This window comes from Somniosus microcephalus, chromosome 17 (assembly GCF_052327205.1).
Source record: "Somniosus microcephalus isolate GS21.2 chromosome 17, FLI_Smic_1.0, whole genome shotgun sequence".
NCBI lineage: Eukaryota > Metazoa > Chordata > Chondrichthyes > Squaliformes > Somniosidae > Somniosus > Somniosus microcephalus.
Genome location: NC_141003.1, coordinates 41,190,697 through 41,211,368, shown reverse-complemented (window position 1 = coordinate 41,211,368; position 20,672 = coordinate 41,190,697). Strand labels below are relative to the sequence as shown.

General features: G+C 45.9%; 1 protein-coding gene across 1 annotated transcript in view; it reads right to left on the bottom strand.

Annotated features, from left to right (window-relative positions):
• dyrk4 (dual-specificity tyrosine-(Y)-phosphorylation regulated kinase 4) overlaps positions 1 to 11,782 on the bottom strand; it is a 190,957-nt gene extending 179,175 nt beyond the window's left edge. The window contains exons 1-2 of the mRNA XM_086010256.1: positions 11,539 to 11,782; positions 4,815 to 4,914 (exon numbers count right to left, since the gene is read on the bottom strand). Coding sequence (XP_085866382.1) covers positions 4,815 to 4,914; positions 11,539 to 11,564 — 126 coding nt within the window. The 5' untranslated portion in view covers positions 11,565 to 11,782. The remainder of the gene's footprint in view (positions 1 to 4,814; positions 4,915 to 11,538) is intronic.
• Positions 11,783 to 20,672: the final 8,890 nt, after the last annotated feature.

Below are 20,672 nucleotides of genomic sequence, written 5' to 3'. Positions count from 1 at the left end.
TAAATTATTCTAGACTAATATATAATAACAAGCCAAAGTGGAATCTTATAAATCTTAGATATATAGTAGAAATCTGATCTAGTCTGTACATACATGGGAGGAGAAAGGGAAAAGATTGGTTGGACACCTCTGACATATTCAGACTGAATATCAGAAATTATGAGGGTTTATTCTGTATGTATGGGACACGTTTTACCATCTATACTCTCTACCTTACAATGGACAGTGGCACAGAGTGAATTTAGCCCCTTTGCTTTATCTTGTTTCTACTGAAAATTCAAAAACAATCATTGTTTACATGCAGATATATATATACAGTGGCAGTGAGTAAGGGGAACACTATTTTTCAGGAAGCATTCAATGAAAAATGTTTCCTTGGAGAGGCCTACTCCTATGTTGCAAACCTGGGGCTCAATTTGGCAGAAGCTCCATTCCTCTGACTTCTTGTGCGTTCCTCCCTCCCTTTGCCCCACCACTGGCGGCCGTATTTTTATTCAATGCAAAATGCTCCAGAATTCCTTCCCTAAACTCCTCCGCCCCTCAACAACAACAACAAGGATTTATATAATACTTTGAACACCTGTCTCCACCCCTGCCTCAGCTCACCTGCTGCTGAAACCCTTATCCATGCCTTTGTTACCTCTAGACTCAACTATTCCAATGCACTCCTAGCCAGTCTCCCACCTTGCATCCTCTGTAAAATTAAGCTCATCTAAAACTCTGCTGTCCATATCCTAACTCGCACCAAGTCCCGTTCATCCATCACCCCTGTGCTTGCAGACTTAAAACTGGTTCCAGCAATGCCTCAATTTTAAAATTATTGTCCTTGTTTTCATATCCCTATTAGGCCTCACCCCTCCCTATCTCTGTAATCTCCTCCAGCCTTGTAATCCTCTGAGAACTCTACATTCCTCCAATTCTGGCCTCTTGTCATTCCACACTCCCTTCACCCCACCATTGGCGGCTGTGCCTTCAGCTTTCTAGGCCCTAAGCTCTGGAATTTCCTCCCTAAACCTCTCTGCCTCTCTACCTCCCTCTCCTCCTTTAAGACACTCCTTAAAACCTACCTCTTTGACCAAGCTTTTGGTCACCTTTATGTGGCTCAGTGTCAAATTTTGTTTTGATATCGTGCCTGTGAAGCATCTTCGGATGTTTTTTACTACATTAAAGGTGCTGTATAAATGCAAGTTGTTGTTGTTGTAGAAAAACATCCCAAAATGCTTAAAGACAGTGCCTTAAAACACACATCTTTGACTAAGTTTTTGGTCATTCCTCCTAATACCTCCTTCTTTGGCTCAGCACCCATGGACTAGAGTTTATTTATGTGACTTATGTTTATTAAAGCAGCCAAGTGTTTATTTATTGCTCCAGAGACAGACTACCCGATCACTCTGCTCACCATCTCTCAGGAGTATTACTGCGATTTGTTTCTTCCTCCCAATGTACAGCCCTGAATTTAGATGTTGGGAGTCCCTGTGCTCCTCAACATTCATATTAATATGTGAGCTTTTTGGAGGAATAAGGGCAGTCAGGCTGCAACAGAAATGTTCCCTGCCCAACTGCCAGCACCCTCACACCCACATCAGACATTAGTGCACATACATTGCTCTGTCAACAGATTAGTGTATCTGGAGGTTCTAGCTCGAGGTAGGTTGTTGCAGCTGGCCCAATGGTACAGATACATGTGAAGCCCTGACTAACCATTTTACTGGTTAGTTCTTCAGAAGCACTTCAATCACAGTATGTCATGCTTTCAATGATACTGCAGAAATGAAGGCATGTCAGAGTGACATCAGCCAACAAAGTCTGATTGGTCACACACGCCAAGATGCCACCAAGCATTATTATTGTACCAATCTAGCAGTGACTAGGGGAAACTATCTTCACATGGTCCAGAGAGGCAGAGAGGCAGTTCAGGCTGTGCCATCTGCTGTTAAGGACATCTGTTGCTATTATCCAGATTAGGGCTGGCACAGCCAATAGCAGCAACAGTCAGCTGTGGCCTCAATCTTTCTGCCACTTCCTTCCAAATAATGTAGACTTATGGGGTTGGCACATTCACCCCATTTGTTCAGCAGCTATCAAACAGAGGTCAGTGCTGGGCTGCTCCATCACTTGCCTGCAGACTCATATCTGCACGTTGGGTTTCCTTTGCCTTCATTTTTGCCTGTTAATTCTTAACCCGCTCTCCTTTCAACCTTGACAAAGACTGCTAATGGGTTCGGATGCCTTTAGAGCCATTCCAAATGTGGTACGAATTTATGTCCCCTATTCTGCCACTTTTCTTTAATTGTGTGGATCCCTTTAAATTTCACTTACACACAATGTTCCGCTCCCACCACTAATGTGCTCCTTGCACCTATCCAAATCTGTACCTAGAGCTATGAATAATTATGCAAATATAAAAATTGAGTGCTTTTAGCATATTATAATTCTGGTGGTATTTGCACTAATTCTTAATCATTCAGTATCGATTTACACCAATAACTGAATATCAACCCCACTGCAATTTATAGGGTAAAATGCTCCTATCATTGCAATATAGTGAATCCTCCAAATTGCCCTTTGAAATGCCATGGAAGATTTGCTAGCACATTTATAAAGTTGTAAAAAAATTACATATGCATGCACTTACCATCTGTCATACTTCAGATGACACACCATCTAATTCATTTTTTCTGCCACACTTAAAAACAAGTCTAAAAGCACAAGCAAGGAATTTCCTTACAGAGAGTGGTGACAACGAGAACTCACTGCCACATGGAGAGCTTGAGGCAGATGGTACTGCTGCATGTAAGGGGATCCTTGATGCATACATGCAGGAGAAGGAATGGAGGAACATGGGGGCAGGGTGGGAGGAGGTAATTAGAGTAGGAGAAGGCACATATGGTATAAACACCTGCATGGACCAAATGGGCTGTTTCCGTGCTGTAGATTCTATGTAGTTCTATGTAACGCAGTCATTTGGAATGTACAACAAACTCTTTTTCACATAAAATACCAGAAGCACAACATCTCCTGCCTCTTAATTGACCTCAGAATTCCACTTGCTGCCAGTTTCCGACAAGCCTGGAGTGGGCAAAATTTCCATCTGCCTCCAACATGGGCTATGATGTCAGGACCAAGGGGAGGATTTCCCATGCCTGGAATTTCCTCGAGCCCAACTGACCCATCTTCAGCGACAAGGGTGGCAGGTTGAAGCTGTCATACAGGTCTGCCAGGGCGTGGTTGTAAGGCCCAGAGAAACTCCAAGAGAGGATCCTGCCCTGCCTCGATCAGCCTGCCTTGCTGCTGTCAGTGGCTCCTCCCAGGTGGCCATCCATTGACCCATCTCCCCCTCCCCCCTCCCTTTTCTCTGGTGGGGGGCCAGCATGCATCCATAGTGGCATGTGTGCTTGCCATCAAAATTGAAATGAAGTGACCCCACATTTTCTAGTATGGTTAAGAGTGGATGTCACTAGAACCCTGTCTACACACCTCTTTCTGGTAGAGAGAGTGGCTGAGGATTTTAGGCCCCTGTGTAGTATAATGCCCTGTAATATATAATAATACAATGTGTTTTACATGATATAACACCCCTGTATTATATAATAATAATCTACATGGCATAATGCCATCAATTATACAATAATACAATGTTACAGGGTCTAATGACCTCTATTATATATTAATACAAAATGTTATGTTCTCTATTATATAACAATAATAACATGTTATGCCCTCTATTACACAATAATATACTGTGTTACAAGGTGTAACACGTCTGTATTATATAATAATACATTATGTGTTTTGTCTTATTTAGGGATCAGTCAAATCAAATTTTAGAAATATCCACTGATAAATTCCCAGATTTTTTCCAGTTACTAAATCAGTAAAAACTGACTATTATTCCTGAATTTCCCATTGTCTTCTTACCAAAAGTTGGGTCTCGAGATGTACGCACATCAACTCCATGATGTTAAGAAGTACACTATGTGCTACACTGATGTCACAGGTACGATGTGTGTGCATCTCTGGGATTGACTTTTGACAGGAAATGAAATGTGTGTTGTGCAATTTGGATTTTTTTAAACAGGGGACTGGATCATCTATAGGTCCTGCTTTGACAACTATGTTCTTTATATGGTAGCAAATGTCAGTCTTTCATTCCCAGTTAGATATGAATTAAGGACAGCAGTGCAATGGCACAGTTACCACACTGATAGTCTCATGAATACTGAAATCATTAATCAAACCCTGACTCAGGTCACACACCAAGGCATTGTTTACTAAAATCAACATAGCAATTGACTGGATGGGTTCAACCAGGGAACTGCAGCAGAGACAGACGTGTCTCCTTTCTCTGCCACACCTATACCATGCAACCCACCAGCTCCCACCCAAAAAGAAAGAAAAAAAGCAAAAGACAGCACGAGAAGCAAAATGAATTAGGAAGAGAGAAGAGGAGAAAGAGAGAGTTAAAAGTAGGTGAGACAGAGAAAGACAGTAACAGGAAAAGAGAGACCGTGGGGGTGAAATTGGTCTTTTGCGGTAGCGCAAAATGGGCGAGAACGCATGGGCAGCCCGTTTTGCTCTCTGCCCGAATTTCTTTGCCATTGAGTGTAAAACGGGCAACCAATGAGTGATCGCCCGTTTTGTGTTACCACCCAAGACGAATTTTACCCCCTATATTCTCCATCAGTGTCTGCAACACCACAGGAGGTCTATTCATTGCTAATAAAGCCTCCTCTAAATTATTATGACATTCAAAAACCCAACCTTCCATATTTAACATGCATAGCTCTAGAATAATCCAATGTGCTTTCCCTTACCAGACCAATGAAGGAATTCTGGGGGTTTCCTGCTTTTAGGAGGACCGGCAGGAGGTTTCTTTCTTTTTTTAGTTTCTCTAGTTTACGCAACAGTGACTTCCTGTAAATTGATGTTTGTACATCTTAGTCAAGTCTAATTTGGTTTGTTTTCATTAAAAATGTCCTAAATTCACAAAAAAATTATACAAGTACCTTGCAATAATAACAATATGTAACATATCTCTGAATTATCCATTTTTAATTAATCAATACAATTCTAGCCGAAAAGATATAAAACTAAAAAGCCAAACTAGTAAATTGGCTAACAATAAAATCAGGAACTTATGGAGATTGCTAACTACGCTTGGACAAGTGAGACAATCAATATTGTAAGTGTTTTGTCTTACACATTACATAAACTGTGTACGTTCATAAGTCGGACTTTAACAGCCACTGAACAGCTGGGAACTCAGAAATCCTTGTATAATTGCCTCAACAAAATCATAGCCAAACTACATATGTGTATTCGGAGCAAGAAAAGTTAAAATATGTTGCTGGTTCTATACATTTCTTTCAGTTTACTTTTTAAAATATCCAGCATAAGCTATTTACAGATATTTGATACCAATTATATTCACTTCTTCACATTTGCAAATGATGCTAAGCCCTTAAAGGATTTGAAGTAAATAATTAGAGAAAGTAAATATCTTTTGACCCTCTAACATGAACAAACAGAAACATATACAGGGGTCATAGAAAACAATCATTAAATGCCATGCCTAAATAATTTTGAAGAACTTATTCATTTGCATTCGGTCCCACTGGTGCACTAATTTGCCAGTCAGTCTAATCAAAAGATGTGTTAGGGAAGTTATTACGTCCGTGAATGATTGAGACACGGACAGCAGGAGTTGAACAAAACAAGTCTTTACTGATGGAAGTCAATAGTGAAAACTGAAAACAACAGAGGCTCACTAGCGCCTTTTATACAGGGGTGGTCACTGCCGGTACTGCAGTCTGAGACCAGTTATTCTCTTAAAGGTACATACACAACAATTCCTCCCCTTTTAGATAAACAGTACATAACATTCATTTAACAACTAAAGGATAACTAATTACAATCACAATTACGGTTGCTAGATACATTGGTTAAGTTTAAGCAATTATAAGTTCAGTCTTTGAGGAGGCTTCCTGATTCTGTCTGGATAACGCCTCTTTGGGGTATCAGGTTCTTCTGGCAATGTTGAGTCGGGATCAATGTCGTTGTTTGGTTCATCTGCTTCCAATATTACCGGTTCTGCGGTAGCTGCAATTGGAACGTCGATTTCATTACCAGGTGTATCAGATCGTGGTGTGGAGTTGACGTTTTCCAGTGACTCTAGAATCTGGTCAGCATGGCGTCTTACAATGCTCTCCCCAACGTCCACGGTATACATGAGAGGTCCTTGCCGTGTACAAATCGTTCCTGGCTGCCATTTCTCAGTGCGGTAGTCCCGGGCCAAAACTGGTTGACCTATCTTAAAACTCCTGGTCGGCCTTTCATTCATATTCTGAAACTGCCTATTCTCCACATCTCTTCGGACGTTTGGCTTAACCAAATCCAAGCGGCATCGTAGTCTTCGATTGAAGAACATCATGGCTGGAGTTTGGTTGGTAACCGCATGTGTCGCATTCCGGTAGGCAAACAAGAAGTTGTCCACCTTGTGTTGTAGGGGTATATCTTCATTACACATTGCCTTGATAGCCTTCTTGAATGTTTGGACAAACCTCTCGGCCAATCCATTAGTGGCTGGATGATATGGGGCAGATGTGTAATGCTTAACACCATTGTTCTTTAAGAACCTCCGGAACTCTTCAGACACAAACTGTGGTCCATTGTCAGAGCAAATCTGTTCAGGCAGCCCATTCCTGGCGAATATGGTTCGTAAAACTGTGATAGTTTTTTCCGTGGTGGTTGAGGACATTTTTATTACCTCTGGCCACTTTGAATGTGCATCCACCGCAATTAAAAACATCGAGTCCATGAAGGGACAAGCAAAATCAATGTGCACCCTTTGCCATGGAGATGAGGGCCACTCCCATGGATGCAGAGGAGCTTGTGGTGGGGCGTTTTGGACCTTCTGGCATCCTGCACAGCTCTTGGTCATCTCTTCGATTTCTCTATCGATTCCCGGCCACCACACAAACGCTCTGGCTAAGTTCTTCATTTTTACCCCACCCAGATGACCCTCATGAAGCTCACTGAGCACTCTATCCGTCAACTTAGGTGGAATTACTACTCTGGATCCACACATCAAGGTTCCTCTGCACACTGACAGCTGTTCTCTTCTCGGCGAGAATGCTGGCAGCAGTGGTTCGCCATGTGCTGGCCATCCCTTCACCATTAAATCATAGACCCGTGATAGTGTCGGGTCATTCCGTGTTTCCTTTTCTATGTTTGCATTCGTCACAGGGAGACATTCGACTATGGTCGAGTGGAATAACTCCATTGGATCCACTGCAAGGTCTTCTTCTTCCACCGTCGGCAACGGTAGGCGTGACAATCCATCAGCATTTCCATGCTGTTTAGTTCCTTTGTACTCGATGTCATATTGGTGTGCCCCTAGGAAAAGGGGCCACCTCTGCAGCCGTTGTGCTGTCATTATCGGTACACCCTTCTGAGGGTTGAAAATGGAGACAAGAGGTTGATGATCGGTTAGTAGAGTAAATTTTTGACCGTGCAGGTAGTGATTGAACTTCTTCACCCCCCACACTAGGCTGAGGGCCTCTCTGTCAATCTGGGCGTAGTTACGCTCGGCAGAAGTTAACGAGCGTGACGCAAAAGCTATCGGCCTCTCTAAACCATCAAGGAATTTATGTGACAGTACCGCCCCAATGCCGTAGGGAGACGCATCACACGCCAGTCTGATCGGCAGTGCTGGGTTGTAGTGAGCCAATACTTCCCTTGAAGTGATTAAGTCCTTACTCTTCTGAAAGGCCCGCTTACAATCATCGCCCCATTTCCATGCTACCCCCGTTCGTAGCAGGGCGTTCAGTGGGTGCAGAATTGTCGACAAATTCGGCAAAAACTTATGGTAGTAATTCACCAATCCGAGGAATTACCTCAGTTGCGACACATTTTCAGGCGCTGGGGCCTTAACAACCGCTTCAATTTTGTCAGGGGACTTATGTAACCCCTCTTCATCAATCACGTGGCCACAATACGATATCTGTTTCTTTAAAAATTCGCACTTGGGGCGGTTGGCTCGCAGCCCATGTTCCCGTAGTCTAGTGAGCACCTGTTCTAGGTTGTTAAGGTGTTCACTGTCATCTTCACCTGTCACAAGGATGTCGTCCAAGTAACACTGAGTCCCCGGAATCCCTTGCAGGACTTGTTCCATCGCTCTTTGCCATATCGCCGGAGCCGATGCTACTCCGAATACCAATTGATGATACTGGTAAAGACCTTTGTGAGTGTTTATCATGAGATACTTCCTAGAGGACTCTTCAACCTCCATCTGCAAATATGCTTGTGCTAGGTCAATTTTTGTAAAACGCTTCCCTCCAGACAGTGAGGCGAAGATGTCTTCTATCCTTGGAAGAGGATATTGTACTGTGTGAAGGACCGGGTTCACCGTTACCTTGAAATCCCCACAGATGCGAATCTTCCTTGGCTCCCCGGACTTATTGCTTAACGTTTTCTTCATGACAGGAACAATGGGTGTCGCCCACTCGCTCCAGTCGACCTTAGACAACACGCCTGCCTTCTCCAGATTCTCCAGCTCTGCCTCGACGGCTGGGCGAATTGCATATGGTACCGGTCTTGCTTTGAAAAACTTGGGAACTGCATTCTCTTCTATTTTTATCGAGGCGGTTACGCCTTTAAGCGTGCCCAGTTCTTGTTGAAATACCTCTTTGGCATTAGCTAAGATTGTTGACAATCGTCCAGGAGTGACGTCTTCATCTTTTTTACCGTCCACCATCATTGCATGAATGGAGTGCCAATCTAAGTTTATCTTCCTGATCCATTCCCGTCCCAATAACGGTGGTCCACCATTTGGCAGTATGTAGAGATACAATTTCCGTATTTTCTTGCCGTTGTATTCGACAGGCACCCTTATTTTTCCTCTGGGGTATACTTTTTGCCCCGTATACGTCGTCAAGACGATGGATGTCTCTCTCAAGGGTATGTGTGAAAATAGCCGCTCGTAGTCTCGTCGATTCATGACGGTTAGCGCTGATCTTGTATCCAATTCCATTTTAACTTGGGACCCTGCTATCGTGAGGGTGACCCAAATGGTTCGGTGATCCTCTTTTGCGATTACATTGTGAAGTTTGAGACAGCTTAGTCTCCTGTTCCCGGATTCACTATCGCTCACCTGGTCTTCGGAACTACTGTCCGTCATCTTTTGTACTTTCTTGTACGGTTCCTTCGTAGCCTTTTTGTTGTCGCTGGTCTTCTTCCCAGACCTGCAAACTCGTGCAATGTGTCCCATCTTCCCGCATTGCCTGCATATTTTGTCTTTGGACCAGCAGTCCTTCTGGTCATGGTTAGTTCTGCCGCAGCGATAACATTTTGCAAATCCCCGTGTCATTTTGTGGGTGCCGTATTCCTGTGGTTTTTGTTGAATTTCTGCAGCTCCCCTGGCTGCTGCTTCATACGATACTGCCACGCTGAAAGCCTTATCTAGCGTCAGCTCTTTCTCTGAGAGTAAATTCTTCTGTGTTCCTTCACTCAGGAGTCCACAGACAAATTTGTCCCGTAGGGTATCTGCCAGTCCTGCTCCGAACTGGAAGTGCTTTGATAGCTTGCGTAGTTCCGTAAGGTACTCAGCATTGCTCTCATCTTTATGCTGAGTTCTCCTGTGGAATTTAAATCTTTCTGCTATTAACAGCGGTGCAGGGTTTAGGTGTTCCTGTAGGACAGCAACAATTTCGTTAAAACTCTTCGCCTTCGGTTTGGCTGGAGTAATCAGGTCCCGCAATAGGCCATACATTCTAGCGCCCATTAAGTTTAGCAATATCGATGCCTTTTTCTCCTCCGCTATTTCGTTTGCCTCGAAATATACCTCGACTCTTTCCACATACGTGGTCCAGTCCTCTATTGTATTATCAAAAGCAGTGATACAGCCAGTCTTCGGCATCTTGCAAATCTAAAATGGCGCCTCCCGCGCTTTGCCTTCTTCCCCGATTTAACAAAATGGCACCTCCCGCGCTTTGCCTTCTTCCCCGCTGATTAAGATAGCGCCTCCCGTGCTTTGCCTTCTTCCCCGCTGTTGTTAGCGTTGCTTTCCGCGGTTCCCGTTGCAACCTGCAGCTCCTCGCGGTTTCTTGCGCGTTTAATATTTCTTTTTTTTTATTATTTTCCCGTCGTGGAACAACCCTGTGGGACTCTTGCCTCCCTCTTCGCGGGTCTATACGCAGCCCGGCTTCGTAGCACCGGCCGCGCCCTGTGTGCTCCACCCTCTCTCTCTCTTCTACCCGACAACGCTGCTCGGCCCCGTTGCAAACCACCCGCTCGAGTTCACGACCGCCGCAGCCCAGGAAGGATCAGTGCACTACCTGCCACCAGCCCGATTAGCTGAAGCACCGTCGACAGGAACCAGGCCCCACTTCCGACAGCTTCTCCAGCAATCTTCAACTCCACAAACACAGGGGCGGATGCCCACGGTCGACGCCCGTTTCTACTGCCTCTTACTTTCTTTTCTTTCTGGCCTCGACCTCTGCTCACTTCGCTGTAGGAATGGATCCCAGGAGGTGGTGCAGACTGTAGGTAGGTTCGTATCTGCTCGTCACCAGTATTACGTCCGTGAATGATTGAGACACGGACAGCAGGAGTTGAACAAAACAAGTCTTTACTGATGGAAGTCAATAGTGAAAACTGAAAACAACAGAGGCTCACTAGCGCCTTTTATACAGGGGTGGTCACTGCCGGTACTGCAGTCTGAGACCAGTTATTCTCTTAAAGGTACATACACAACAGAAGTGGTTGCCATGCCTGCATCCACAACACAAGCAGCCATATTTTAGCACATTTCACTTTTCATTGAAAACTCCTTTGCTGCAGGGAAACAAAAAGTCAAAAGATACATGTTTTGTTTTAGCTGTGTAAGGTATAGGTTGCAGACAAGTGACACAACCAAAAATCTCTACTGAAAGTTTTAAAATTAAAGCAAGAAACACTCGAAGTTATTTTTGTTAATATTTTATATTTACCACGGTAAATGCAAGTACTGTGTGACAATCAAACTGCACAGAGATGTTCGATTAAAACATGTAATGCGATTTTATGCCGAAATTATATAAAAATCATTTACACGGTATTTAAAAAAAACTCGCTATATTCGTGCATTGCGGGGAAAAAGGCTGTAACTCGGTATTTTGTAACAAAAATACAGGGGAAAGGCTATCACCATATGGTGGCATCTCGCGACCTATGGATAGTGCAAATACTGTAATAATCGGTCTCTAGTTTCAGCAATTGCTCAGTTTGTGTATTATGTGACAATGCAGAATGCATCTCCCTCCGTGCGCTTCCTCTGCTCGGGGTAGCTCGAGCGCTAGTTGTGTGTAACTAGACATTTCATACATTGCAGGTGACAACCCCCGCTACCTGCCAAAGCAACTCCGAAAGTTGTTGAATTCTCTCCTAGGTGGGTGGGGATGCAGATTGTGCTGCTCATCAGCTGTCTGCACTGCGCGCGCCTTGTTCCCTATTTGCACAATAAGCTAAAAGAAGAATATAAGCAATGCGTAAGCTACTTACTTGCTGCCATGTGGCATGTTCCTCATGTCTGGCGCAGATGTGTTTGATTGGAATTTGGGGGCTGGAAGCAGCGCGCGCTCCTAAGCTCCAACATCTTCGCCCATAGCAACGTTAGCGCGTAACCATGGAGACCGAGTAACCATTGTGACATCCGAGCTGCTTCTGCCACGCGCCCGCCCCACCGCCGCCTTTTACAATGGGTTCAAAGCGCGGGAGCGGCAGCAGCGGCGGAGAGCGGCCGCGAGCCGCGCGTGACCAGTCGGTGCGCTTCAAAATGTAATTTGTGTGATGCGGCATTGAGATAATATAGGAAGCGCACTCACATATTTATTTTCATCACGGGATCAGGCTTGCAGCCGCAGTCTACATCTTACTCCCGCATTTCTCTGATGTCGGATTAAAGTCAGAGAGAAGTAAAAGGGGGAGGGGGCGAGAAAGCAGCAGAAACAGAGTCAAGAGAGGAGAACAATCACCATAGAAGGAGGCCATTTCGCCCGTCGTGCCTGTGCCGGCTCTTTGAAAGAGTTGTTCAATTTAGTCCCACGCCCCAGCTTTTTCCCTATAACCCTGCAAATTAGTCCTCCTCATGTACATATCCCATTGCCTTTTGAAAGTTCTTATGGAATCTGATTCCACCACACTTTCAGGTAGTGCGTTCCAGATCTTAACAACCCTCTGTGTGAAAACATTTCTCCTCATTTCCCCTCTAGTTCTTTTGCCAATTATTTTAAATCTATGACCTCTGGTTACCGACCCACTTGCCAGAGCAAACAGATTCTTCCTACTTGTTCTATCAAAACCCTTCATAATTTTGAATACCTCTATGAGGTCTCCCCTTGGCCATCTCTAAGGAGTTTTGAAGAAGGGTTCAACCCAAAACGTCAACTCAAATTTCTCTCCACGGATGTTGCCTGACCTGCTGAGTTTTTCCAGCATTTTCTGTTGTTATTTCGGATTTCCAACATCTGCAGTATTTTGCTATCGTTCTAAGGAGAACAATCCCAGCTTCTGTAATCTCTCCACATAACTGAAGTCCCTCATCCCTGGTATCACCCTCTCTAAGGCCTTGACATCCTTCTTAACATGTGGTGCTCAGAATTCTACACAATACTCTAGCTGATTTTGTTATATCCGTGTATCTTAATGTTGTGTCCTTCAATAATCAGACAACAGACTGCAGGGAACGATTCAACAGGTGTTTACTGAATGAGGGTTACTCTAGAACTAATTGTACAGATCACTGCTCAGGGTTTATATACAGGTGTGGTCACTGCCGGTACTCCAGTATACAGGAGCTGTAAAAAGTAGTTCTCTCCCTTAAGGTATATACATTACAATTCCTCCCCTTTTAGATTAACAGTACCATAACACTCATTTAACAATTAACATTTTTAATATACAATGTTATATGAAAATAGTCCATTCATGTATTCAGTCTCTGGGGAGGCTTCCTGATTCTTTCTGGATAACGCCTTTCCCGGGTGTCTCACTCTTGGTGCAGAGGCAATTCTAGCACCCTGTCGTCAGTTGATTCATCAGCTTCCAATGCTATTGTTTCTGAGGTAGATGCGACCTGTACGTCGGGTTCCTCACCAGGTACGTATGGCCGAGACATGGGGTTGACTCGTTCCTGTGACTCTAGGATCTGGTCAGCATGGCGTCTCACAATGTTCTCCCCAACATCCACTGTGTACATTAGTGGCCCCTGCCGTGTGCATATCGTTCCTGGTTGCCATTTCTCTGTTCGGTAGTCGCAGGCCAAGACCGTCAAGACCGGTTGCCCTACATTGAAGCTCCTTGTCGGCTTCTCATTGATATGCTGGAATTGCTTACTCTCAACATCTCTTCGTACATTTGGTCTGAGTAAATCCAGACGAGATCTCAACCTTCGGTTAAAGAACATCATGGCCGGGGCCTGGTTGGTGACTGCATGTGTCGCATTTCTGTAGGCTAACAGGAAATTGTCCACCTTATGCTGCAGTGGAATGTCGTCATCGCACATCACAGAAACCCCACAGTGCAGATAGAGGCCACTTTGGCCCATCGAGCCTGCACCGACACGTATCCCACCCGATCCCCGCAACCCCTACATATCCCACCCTATCCCCGTAACTCCACGTATTTAATCCCCCTAACACTAAGGGTCAATTTATCATAGCCAATCAACCTAACCCGCACATCTTTGGACTGTGGGAGGAAACCGGAGCACCTGGAGGAAACCCACGCAAACACGGGGAGAATGTGCAAACTCCACACAGACAGTCACCCGAGGCCAGATTCGAACCCGGGTCTCTGGCGCTGTGAGGCAACAGTGCTAACCACTATGCCACCGTGCTTTTACTGCTTTTTTAAAGGTTTGTACGAACCTCTCAGCCAATCCATTTGTGGCTGGATGATACGGGGCGGATGTGTAATGCCTTACCCCATTCCTTTTCATAAATCTTTGAAACTCTTCGGACACAAACTGTGGTCCGTTATCAGAGCAAATCTGCTCTGGCAAGCCGTTCCTGGCAAATATGGTCCGTAGGACTGCAATAGTTTTCTCCGTGGTGGTGGAGGACAATTTGATCACCTCAGGCCATTTCGAGTGCGCATCCACGGCTATTAAAAACATTGAGTCCATGAATGGACCAGCAAAATCAATATGCACCCATTGCCATGGAGATGAGGGCCACTCCCATGGGTGTAGAGGGGCATGTGGTGGTGCATTTTGGACCTTCTGGCATCCTGAGCAGCTCTTTGTCAGGTCCTCGATTTGCTGATCGATCCCCGGCCACCACACATAAGCCCTAGCAAGGCTTTTCATTTTCACCCCTCCCAGATGACCTTCGTGAAGCTCATTGAGCACTCTCTCCCTTAACTTGGGTGGAATTACCACTCGGGATCCACACATCAAGGTCCCCTGGCATACTGACAGCTGTTCTCTTCTGGATGAGAATGCTGGCAACAGTGAGTCGCCATGTGCTGGCCATCCCTTCACCGTCAAATCATATACCCGAGACAGTGTCGGGTCATTTCGGGACTCCTTCTCTATACCAGCGTTAGTTACTGGCAAGCATTCAATTATAGTCGAATGAAATATTTCGACAGAATCCACTGCTGGTACTTCCTCCGCAGTAGGCAGTGGCAGGCGTGATAGCCCATCAGCGTTTCCATGCTGTTTCGTGCCCTTATACTCGATTTCATATTGGTGCGCCCCTAGAAAAAGGGACCATCTTTGTAGCCGTTGCGCAGTCATCACCGGTGTAATGATCAATAACCTGTCATTCTATAGTGGACACTAGGTGGAGCCATAGAGCTGTGTAGAGCTGTATATAGCTGTATGTATAAGACTACACTACCCAGCTGTATATATATTAAGACTACATTACCCATGAGGCACTAGGCTACCCACAAGGCAGCAGTCAAGATGGAAGCCTCTACAGATACTGTACCTAGTCCACATGTGCTCAATAAAGTAACTAGCAAAAGCTAGCTGTGTTCATAATAAGAATGTCTATTTATTAATGAACATAAGATGGTACCAGGATGGTGAAGATCTGCTGAAAATTGTGAAAAGCGAAATGGAGAATTTGAAGCCACCAGAGCGTTTGAAATTCACAGGAAACATCGACTACAATTGGCAGACTCTTAAACAACAATTCGAACTCTACATTGCAGCCATCGGATTCGGTACGAAGCCAGACGCAAGGAAGATAGCGTTGCTGCTTACGGTTGCAGGCCCACAGGCGATAGAGGTATTTAATACATTTGTATTTAATCCAGAGGAGAACAGAGAAAAATTAGAAGATGTGCTAAAAAATTTGATGCACATTGCTCTCCCAAAAAGAATGAGACCTATGAAAGATACATCTCCTGTTCTCGGACACAGCAGCAAAATGAGACTTTTGATAGCTTTATAACTGATCTGAAACTGAAAGCACAGACATGTAATTTCTTTGAGCTCAAAGCATCCATGATTCATGACCAGATTGTGTTTGGTATTCATGATAAAAAAGTCAGGGAACGTCTGTTGAGAGAAACCGAACTAAATTTGGAAAATACGGTGAAAATATGCCAAGCCAGCGAGCTAGCTCGAAAGCACGCGAAGACTTTCAGTGAAATCAATAATGATGCGATTGTAATGAGTGATAATGCTGCTGTCGGTGCTGTGTCCTATAAGGGGAAGAAACATGGGCAGAACAGAAATGAAAAGCAATCGGAGGATGACATTTTTAATTGTAAACGCTGTGGTTACAAACACCAGTTAAGACAATGCCCAGCATTTGGAAAAATGTGCACAAAGTGTAATGGAAAGGATCACTTTGCCAAACAATGCTTTTCAAAAGTACAAACTAAGAAAGGGCAACGAGTTAATGTAATTGAGGACACTGATTTAAGTGAGACATTTTGTGTAGGAATGGTGTCATGTGACAATATCAAAAAGGATACAGAAAATGTGCAGCCCTCAGGAATGGACAATGCTGAACATAAAGTTAATGCAGTAAAAGAGGACAAATGGATGATCCCACTGCAGGTAAATGGAGCATTAGTTACCTTGAAACTAGACACTGGGGCAAAAGCAAACTTAATCAGTATGAGTGACATTAACAATATGAAAGAAAAGCCCAAAATACAGAAAAAGTCAGTACTACTGAAGGACTATAATGGACAGAAAATAGATAGCTTAGGTGTATGCAGACTTAAAGTGACAGTCAAAGACAAAGTGCATCATCTCATGTTTTCTGTTGTGGCTGAAAGGCTTGATTCACTACTGGGTGACAAAGCTTGTGAGGACTTAGAACTGGTCAAAAGAGTCTACCGTATAAACTGTGCCATAAGCAGACCAGATGACTCGGTGGATTCTGTAGTGAATAATTTCCAGGATGTGTTCAAAGGATTTGGAGTTCTACCATGCACTTACAAGATCCAGCTAAAGGAGAATGCTCAGCCAGTGGTACATGCTCCACGAAGAGTTCCAGCACCCCTGCGTGACCGGCTCAAGAATGAACTGGACAGAATGACCACACTAGGAGTCATCAGGAAAGTTGAAGAGCCAACAGACTGGGTTAACTCCATGGTATGTGTAAAGAAAAAAAACAATGATCTAAGAATATGCATGGATCCAAAGGACTTAAATGCAAACATAAAACGTGAACACTACCAGATTCCCAAGTGAGAAGAAATCACCAGTGAAATGTCAGGTGCCAGATACTTTACAAAGCTCGATGCCTCACAAGGATTTTGGCAACTAAAACTGGATGAAGAGAGCACCAAATACTGTACCTTCAACACACCATTTGGCAGGTATTGTTTCCTCAGAATGCCTTTCGGGATAATATCTGCATCTGAAATCTTTCATAGAGCGATGGAACACATAATTGAAGGCCTGGAAGGAGTTCGGGTCTATGTTGATGACATCATCATCTGGGGTTCCACACTGAAAGAACACAATGAGAGACTGACTAAAGTGCTACAGAGCATACGCCGGAATGGACTGAAGCTCAACAAAGCCAAGTGTCAGTTTGGCGTCCAGGAAGTCACTTTCCTAGGAGATAATCTATCTGGTAAAGGAATAGAGCCAGATATGGAAAAAGTAAATGCCATACTCAAAATGCCCCGACCCACTGACAAAAAAGGAATGCTACGCATCATGGGGATGATAAACTTCATTGGAAAGTTCATTCCTAACTTGTCAGCCAAGACAGCCTGTCTGCGAGACCTGCTACATAAAACAAATGAGTTCGCATGGACAGAAAGACATGAACAAGAGTGGATAAACCTCAAAACAGTGCTGACGACCACATCTGTACTCACCTTCTTTGACCCAACAAAAAGAATCAAAGTGTCAACGGATGCATCAAAAGATGGCCTAGGTGCGGTCTTGCTACAAGCAGAGGGTGAAGATTGGAAGCCTGTTGCCTATGCCTCCAGATCTATGACTGATACTGAGTGTCGATACGCCCAGATTGAAAAGGAATGTCTAGGCTTGGTAGTTGGACTAGAAAAGTTTCATGGCTACATATATGGACTTCCCACCTTCACAGTTGAGACAGACCACAGCCCTCTGGTTGCCATCATAAAAAAAAACCTGAATGAGATGTCTCCAAGGATTCAACGACTCATGATGAAGCTGCAAAGATATGACTTTGAACTGATCTACACACCAGGCAAATACATAGTGTTAGCAGATGCACTATCCCGAGCACCCACAATGAGTCATGTGAGCTCTACTGAAGAAGACGTGGATGTTCATGTGAGTATGGTCACTGCTGCGCTGCCCGTGTCAGACACAAAATCAAAGCAAATAGCAGAAGAAACAGTAAAAGATACAGTATTACAAACAGTAATAGAGAACATTCATCATGGTTGGCCAAAAGGTTCCTGTCCAAAATATTTTCACATAAGGTCAGAATTGAGTGTCGCAAGTGGACTATTACTAAAACAGAACAGAATAGTCATTCCACAGGCTCTACGTCAAGACATGCTCAAAAGGATTCATGAGGGACACCTCGGAATTGAAAAATGCAAAAGGAGAGCAAGAGACACTGTTTATTGGCCTGGCATAAATAAGGACATTGAGAACATGATAGGCAAATGTGAGACATGTCAGAAACACCAAAACAAACAAGCAAAGGAACCAATGATAGTAGCTGACATACCAACAGCACCATGGCAAAAGGTTGGTATGGACCTTTTTCATTTAAATGGTAAAGACTATCTAATAGTGATTGACTACTATTCTAACTATCCTGAGATGGCGCTGCTCTCAAGCACCACAGCAAGCAGTGTCATAATGCATGTGAAATCCATCTTCGCCAGACATGGAATTCCCAGGATTGCCATTAGCGACAATGGTCCGTGCTTCAACTGTAAGGAGTGGCAACAGTTTGCAGCACATTATGACTTTCAGCACATCACATCCAGTCCTTTGTATGCTCAGTCAAATGGTAAGGCAGAAAAAGGTGTTCAAGTTCTCAAACAGCTACTGAAGAAAGCAACAGAAAGCAAGTCTGATCCTTATCTCGCCCTGCTGAGCTACCGAGCCTCACCTTTAGGCTCTGGTTCTTCACCTGCTGAACTCCTAATGGGTCGCAAGTTGCGTACCACGCTACCCTGCTGTGCAAAAGAAAAGCAGAGTAAGGAACTGAGACAGAGGCCTAGAAATTCATTGACGCCACTTTTGGGGCGCTAAAGTGGGGCGTCCGCTAAAGTTTGCGGCCGCCGCCAAATCGATGCCACTTCTCCGATATTCATTAGCTTCGCCCTAGGAGTTCGGGCGAGTGCTAAAACTGCTGCTGGACGCCTCTCTTTGGGCGCTAAGCCGGAGGTGGTGATCGATAGCGCCGAGGCCGGGCGCAGCGCAGGTGCGGCCATCTCGTGATTGACAGCAGACACCCTGGCGCCGGCCAGCTCTTAAGGGGGAAGGGTCGACTGTGTCTGCTGCCACGCCCTGGATAGTGGAGCCCTCCAGCTAGGCCTGAACACTGCTGCTGGACCCAAATAGCGCCTGAAGACATGGAGAAGGCCCGTGAACGTGCGCAGCGCTTCTCAGAGCGTGATCTGAGTGTGCTGCTTGCTGCTGTGGAGAAGAGGCGCCATGTTTTGTACCCAGACAATGGCAAGAAGGCGACGGTCCGCGTCTACAGGAGAGCCTGGAGGCATGTCGCCACCAAGCTGTCAGCCAACAGCGACGTCCCCAGGACCGGTGCCCAATGCCACAAAAAGTTAAATGACCTCACACGCATTGTCAGGGTGAGTACCCTTTCCAGTGACCTCCTCATCCTTGCATGTGCACCTCACATTATGGGCAAAGGGACCTGAAAGCTCTAATGGCCAGCCTTCATCCAGCAGCTATGGGACAGGCATGAGCATCAATTGCACATTCTGCACTTAACACACTGGCCAGGCTATTCCACCATGGGAGGCAGTGCACACCAGATCATGGCGACACACTGGCCAGGCTATTCCACCATGGGAGGCAGTGCACACAAGATCACGGCGACACACTGTACTTAGAGGCCGTCCTTTCTCTTGCAGGCCAAGCTGGCGAATAATCGCAAGAGCCGGACTGCGGCCGGGGGAGGCCGACCCCATATCCAGCCACTCACCGACCTGCAACATCGCGTGGAGCGCCTCATGGGTGGCCGGGTGATTGGGCCCGTTGCATGTGGAGATGCCGACCCTGTTCTGGGCAGCAATGGTAAGGACATCACCTTTTGCACCTCTCTCGTCCCACTTGTGCATCAGACCTACATCCTTTGCCACTGTCCGACCAATGTGCTGAATGCCACCACTCATGCATCCCGCACTGGCGCCCTCTCCTCACTCTAAAGCTACTCTTGTGCCTTCCTGCTTTCAGATGGTCAAGAGGAGGTCCCTGAACTTGCCAGTGACAGACCCTCCGAAGAGGAGCAGGAGGAGGAGCAAGAGGAAGGCGGCCCATCAGGGGAACCCTCAGCCGCGGCCACCCAGGCCAATGTAGGGGACACGTCTTCCCTGGAGGGCAGCGTGGCGGAAGTGTCGAAAGGGAGGGGAGCTCATGGGACCTGCGGCCTGCAGAAAGGCGGGAGGGGGGTGGAAGCTCGGCGGCCTTCTCCCCAGAGGGGGGATGCGTCGGAGGGGAGTCCAATTGCTGGGCCCAGCGGCCTCCAGCAGCGCAGGAAGGGTCGGCCAGCTCGGCGGCCTTCTCCCCAGAGGGAGAGTCCGGCCTCCAGTCAGGAGATGCTCTTCGCCGAGGAGATGGAACGCCTCGAAGACTTGTCCGCGGACTCGAAGCGCCGGCACACGGAGCTCATGGCGGCAGTGGCACGGTTGCCTGAGTCCATCGATTCCCTCTCTCGGAGTGTGGCCGAGTTCGGGCCCTCAGAGGCCACCAGTCGGGCGGAATACCGGGCAGATCAGGCAGCGAGTCGGGCGGAATTCGGGGCAGCTCTGTCAGCGACTGGCCAGGTGATCAGTGGTGCCGTCCAGTCACTGGCTGCTCTGATGCGGTCAGTGAACAGGTCAACACGGGCACTCACTGCTGCCACACTCGCTGTGTCAGCCAGGCATCGCCAGGGCACCCGGCGCGCTGCAGCAGCACAGCGGTCTGTCCCTCGGCAGATTGGTGCGCATGCTGCAGTGCTGGCCCGGGCGAGTGCCAGTGTCTCAGG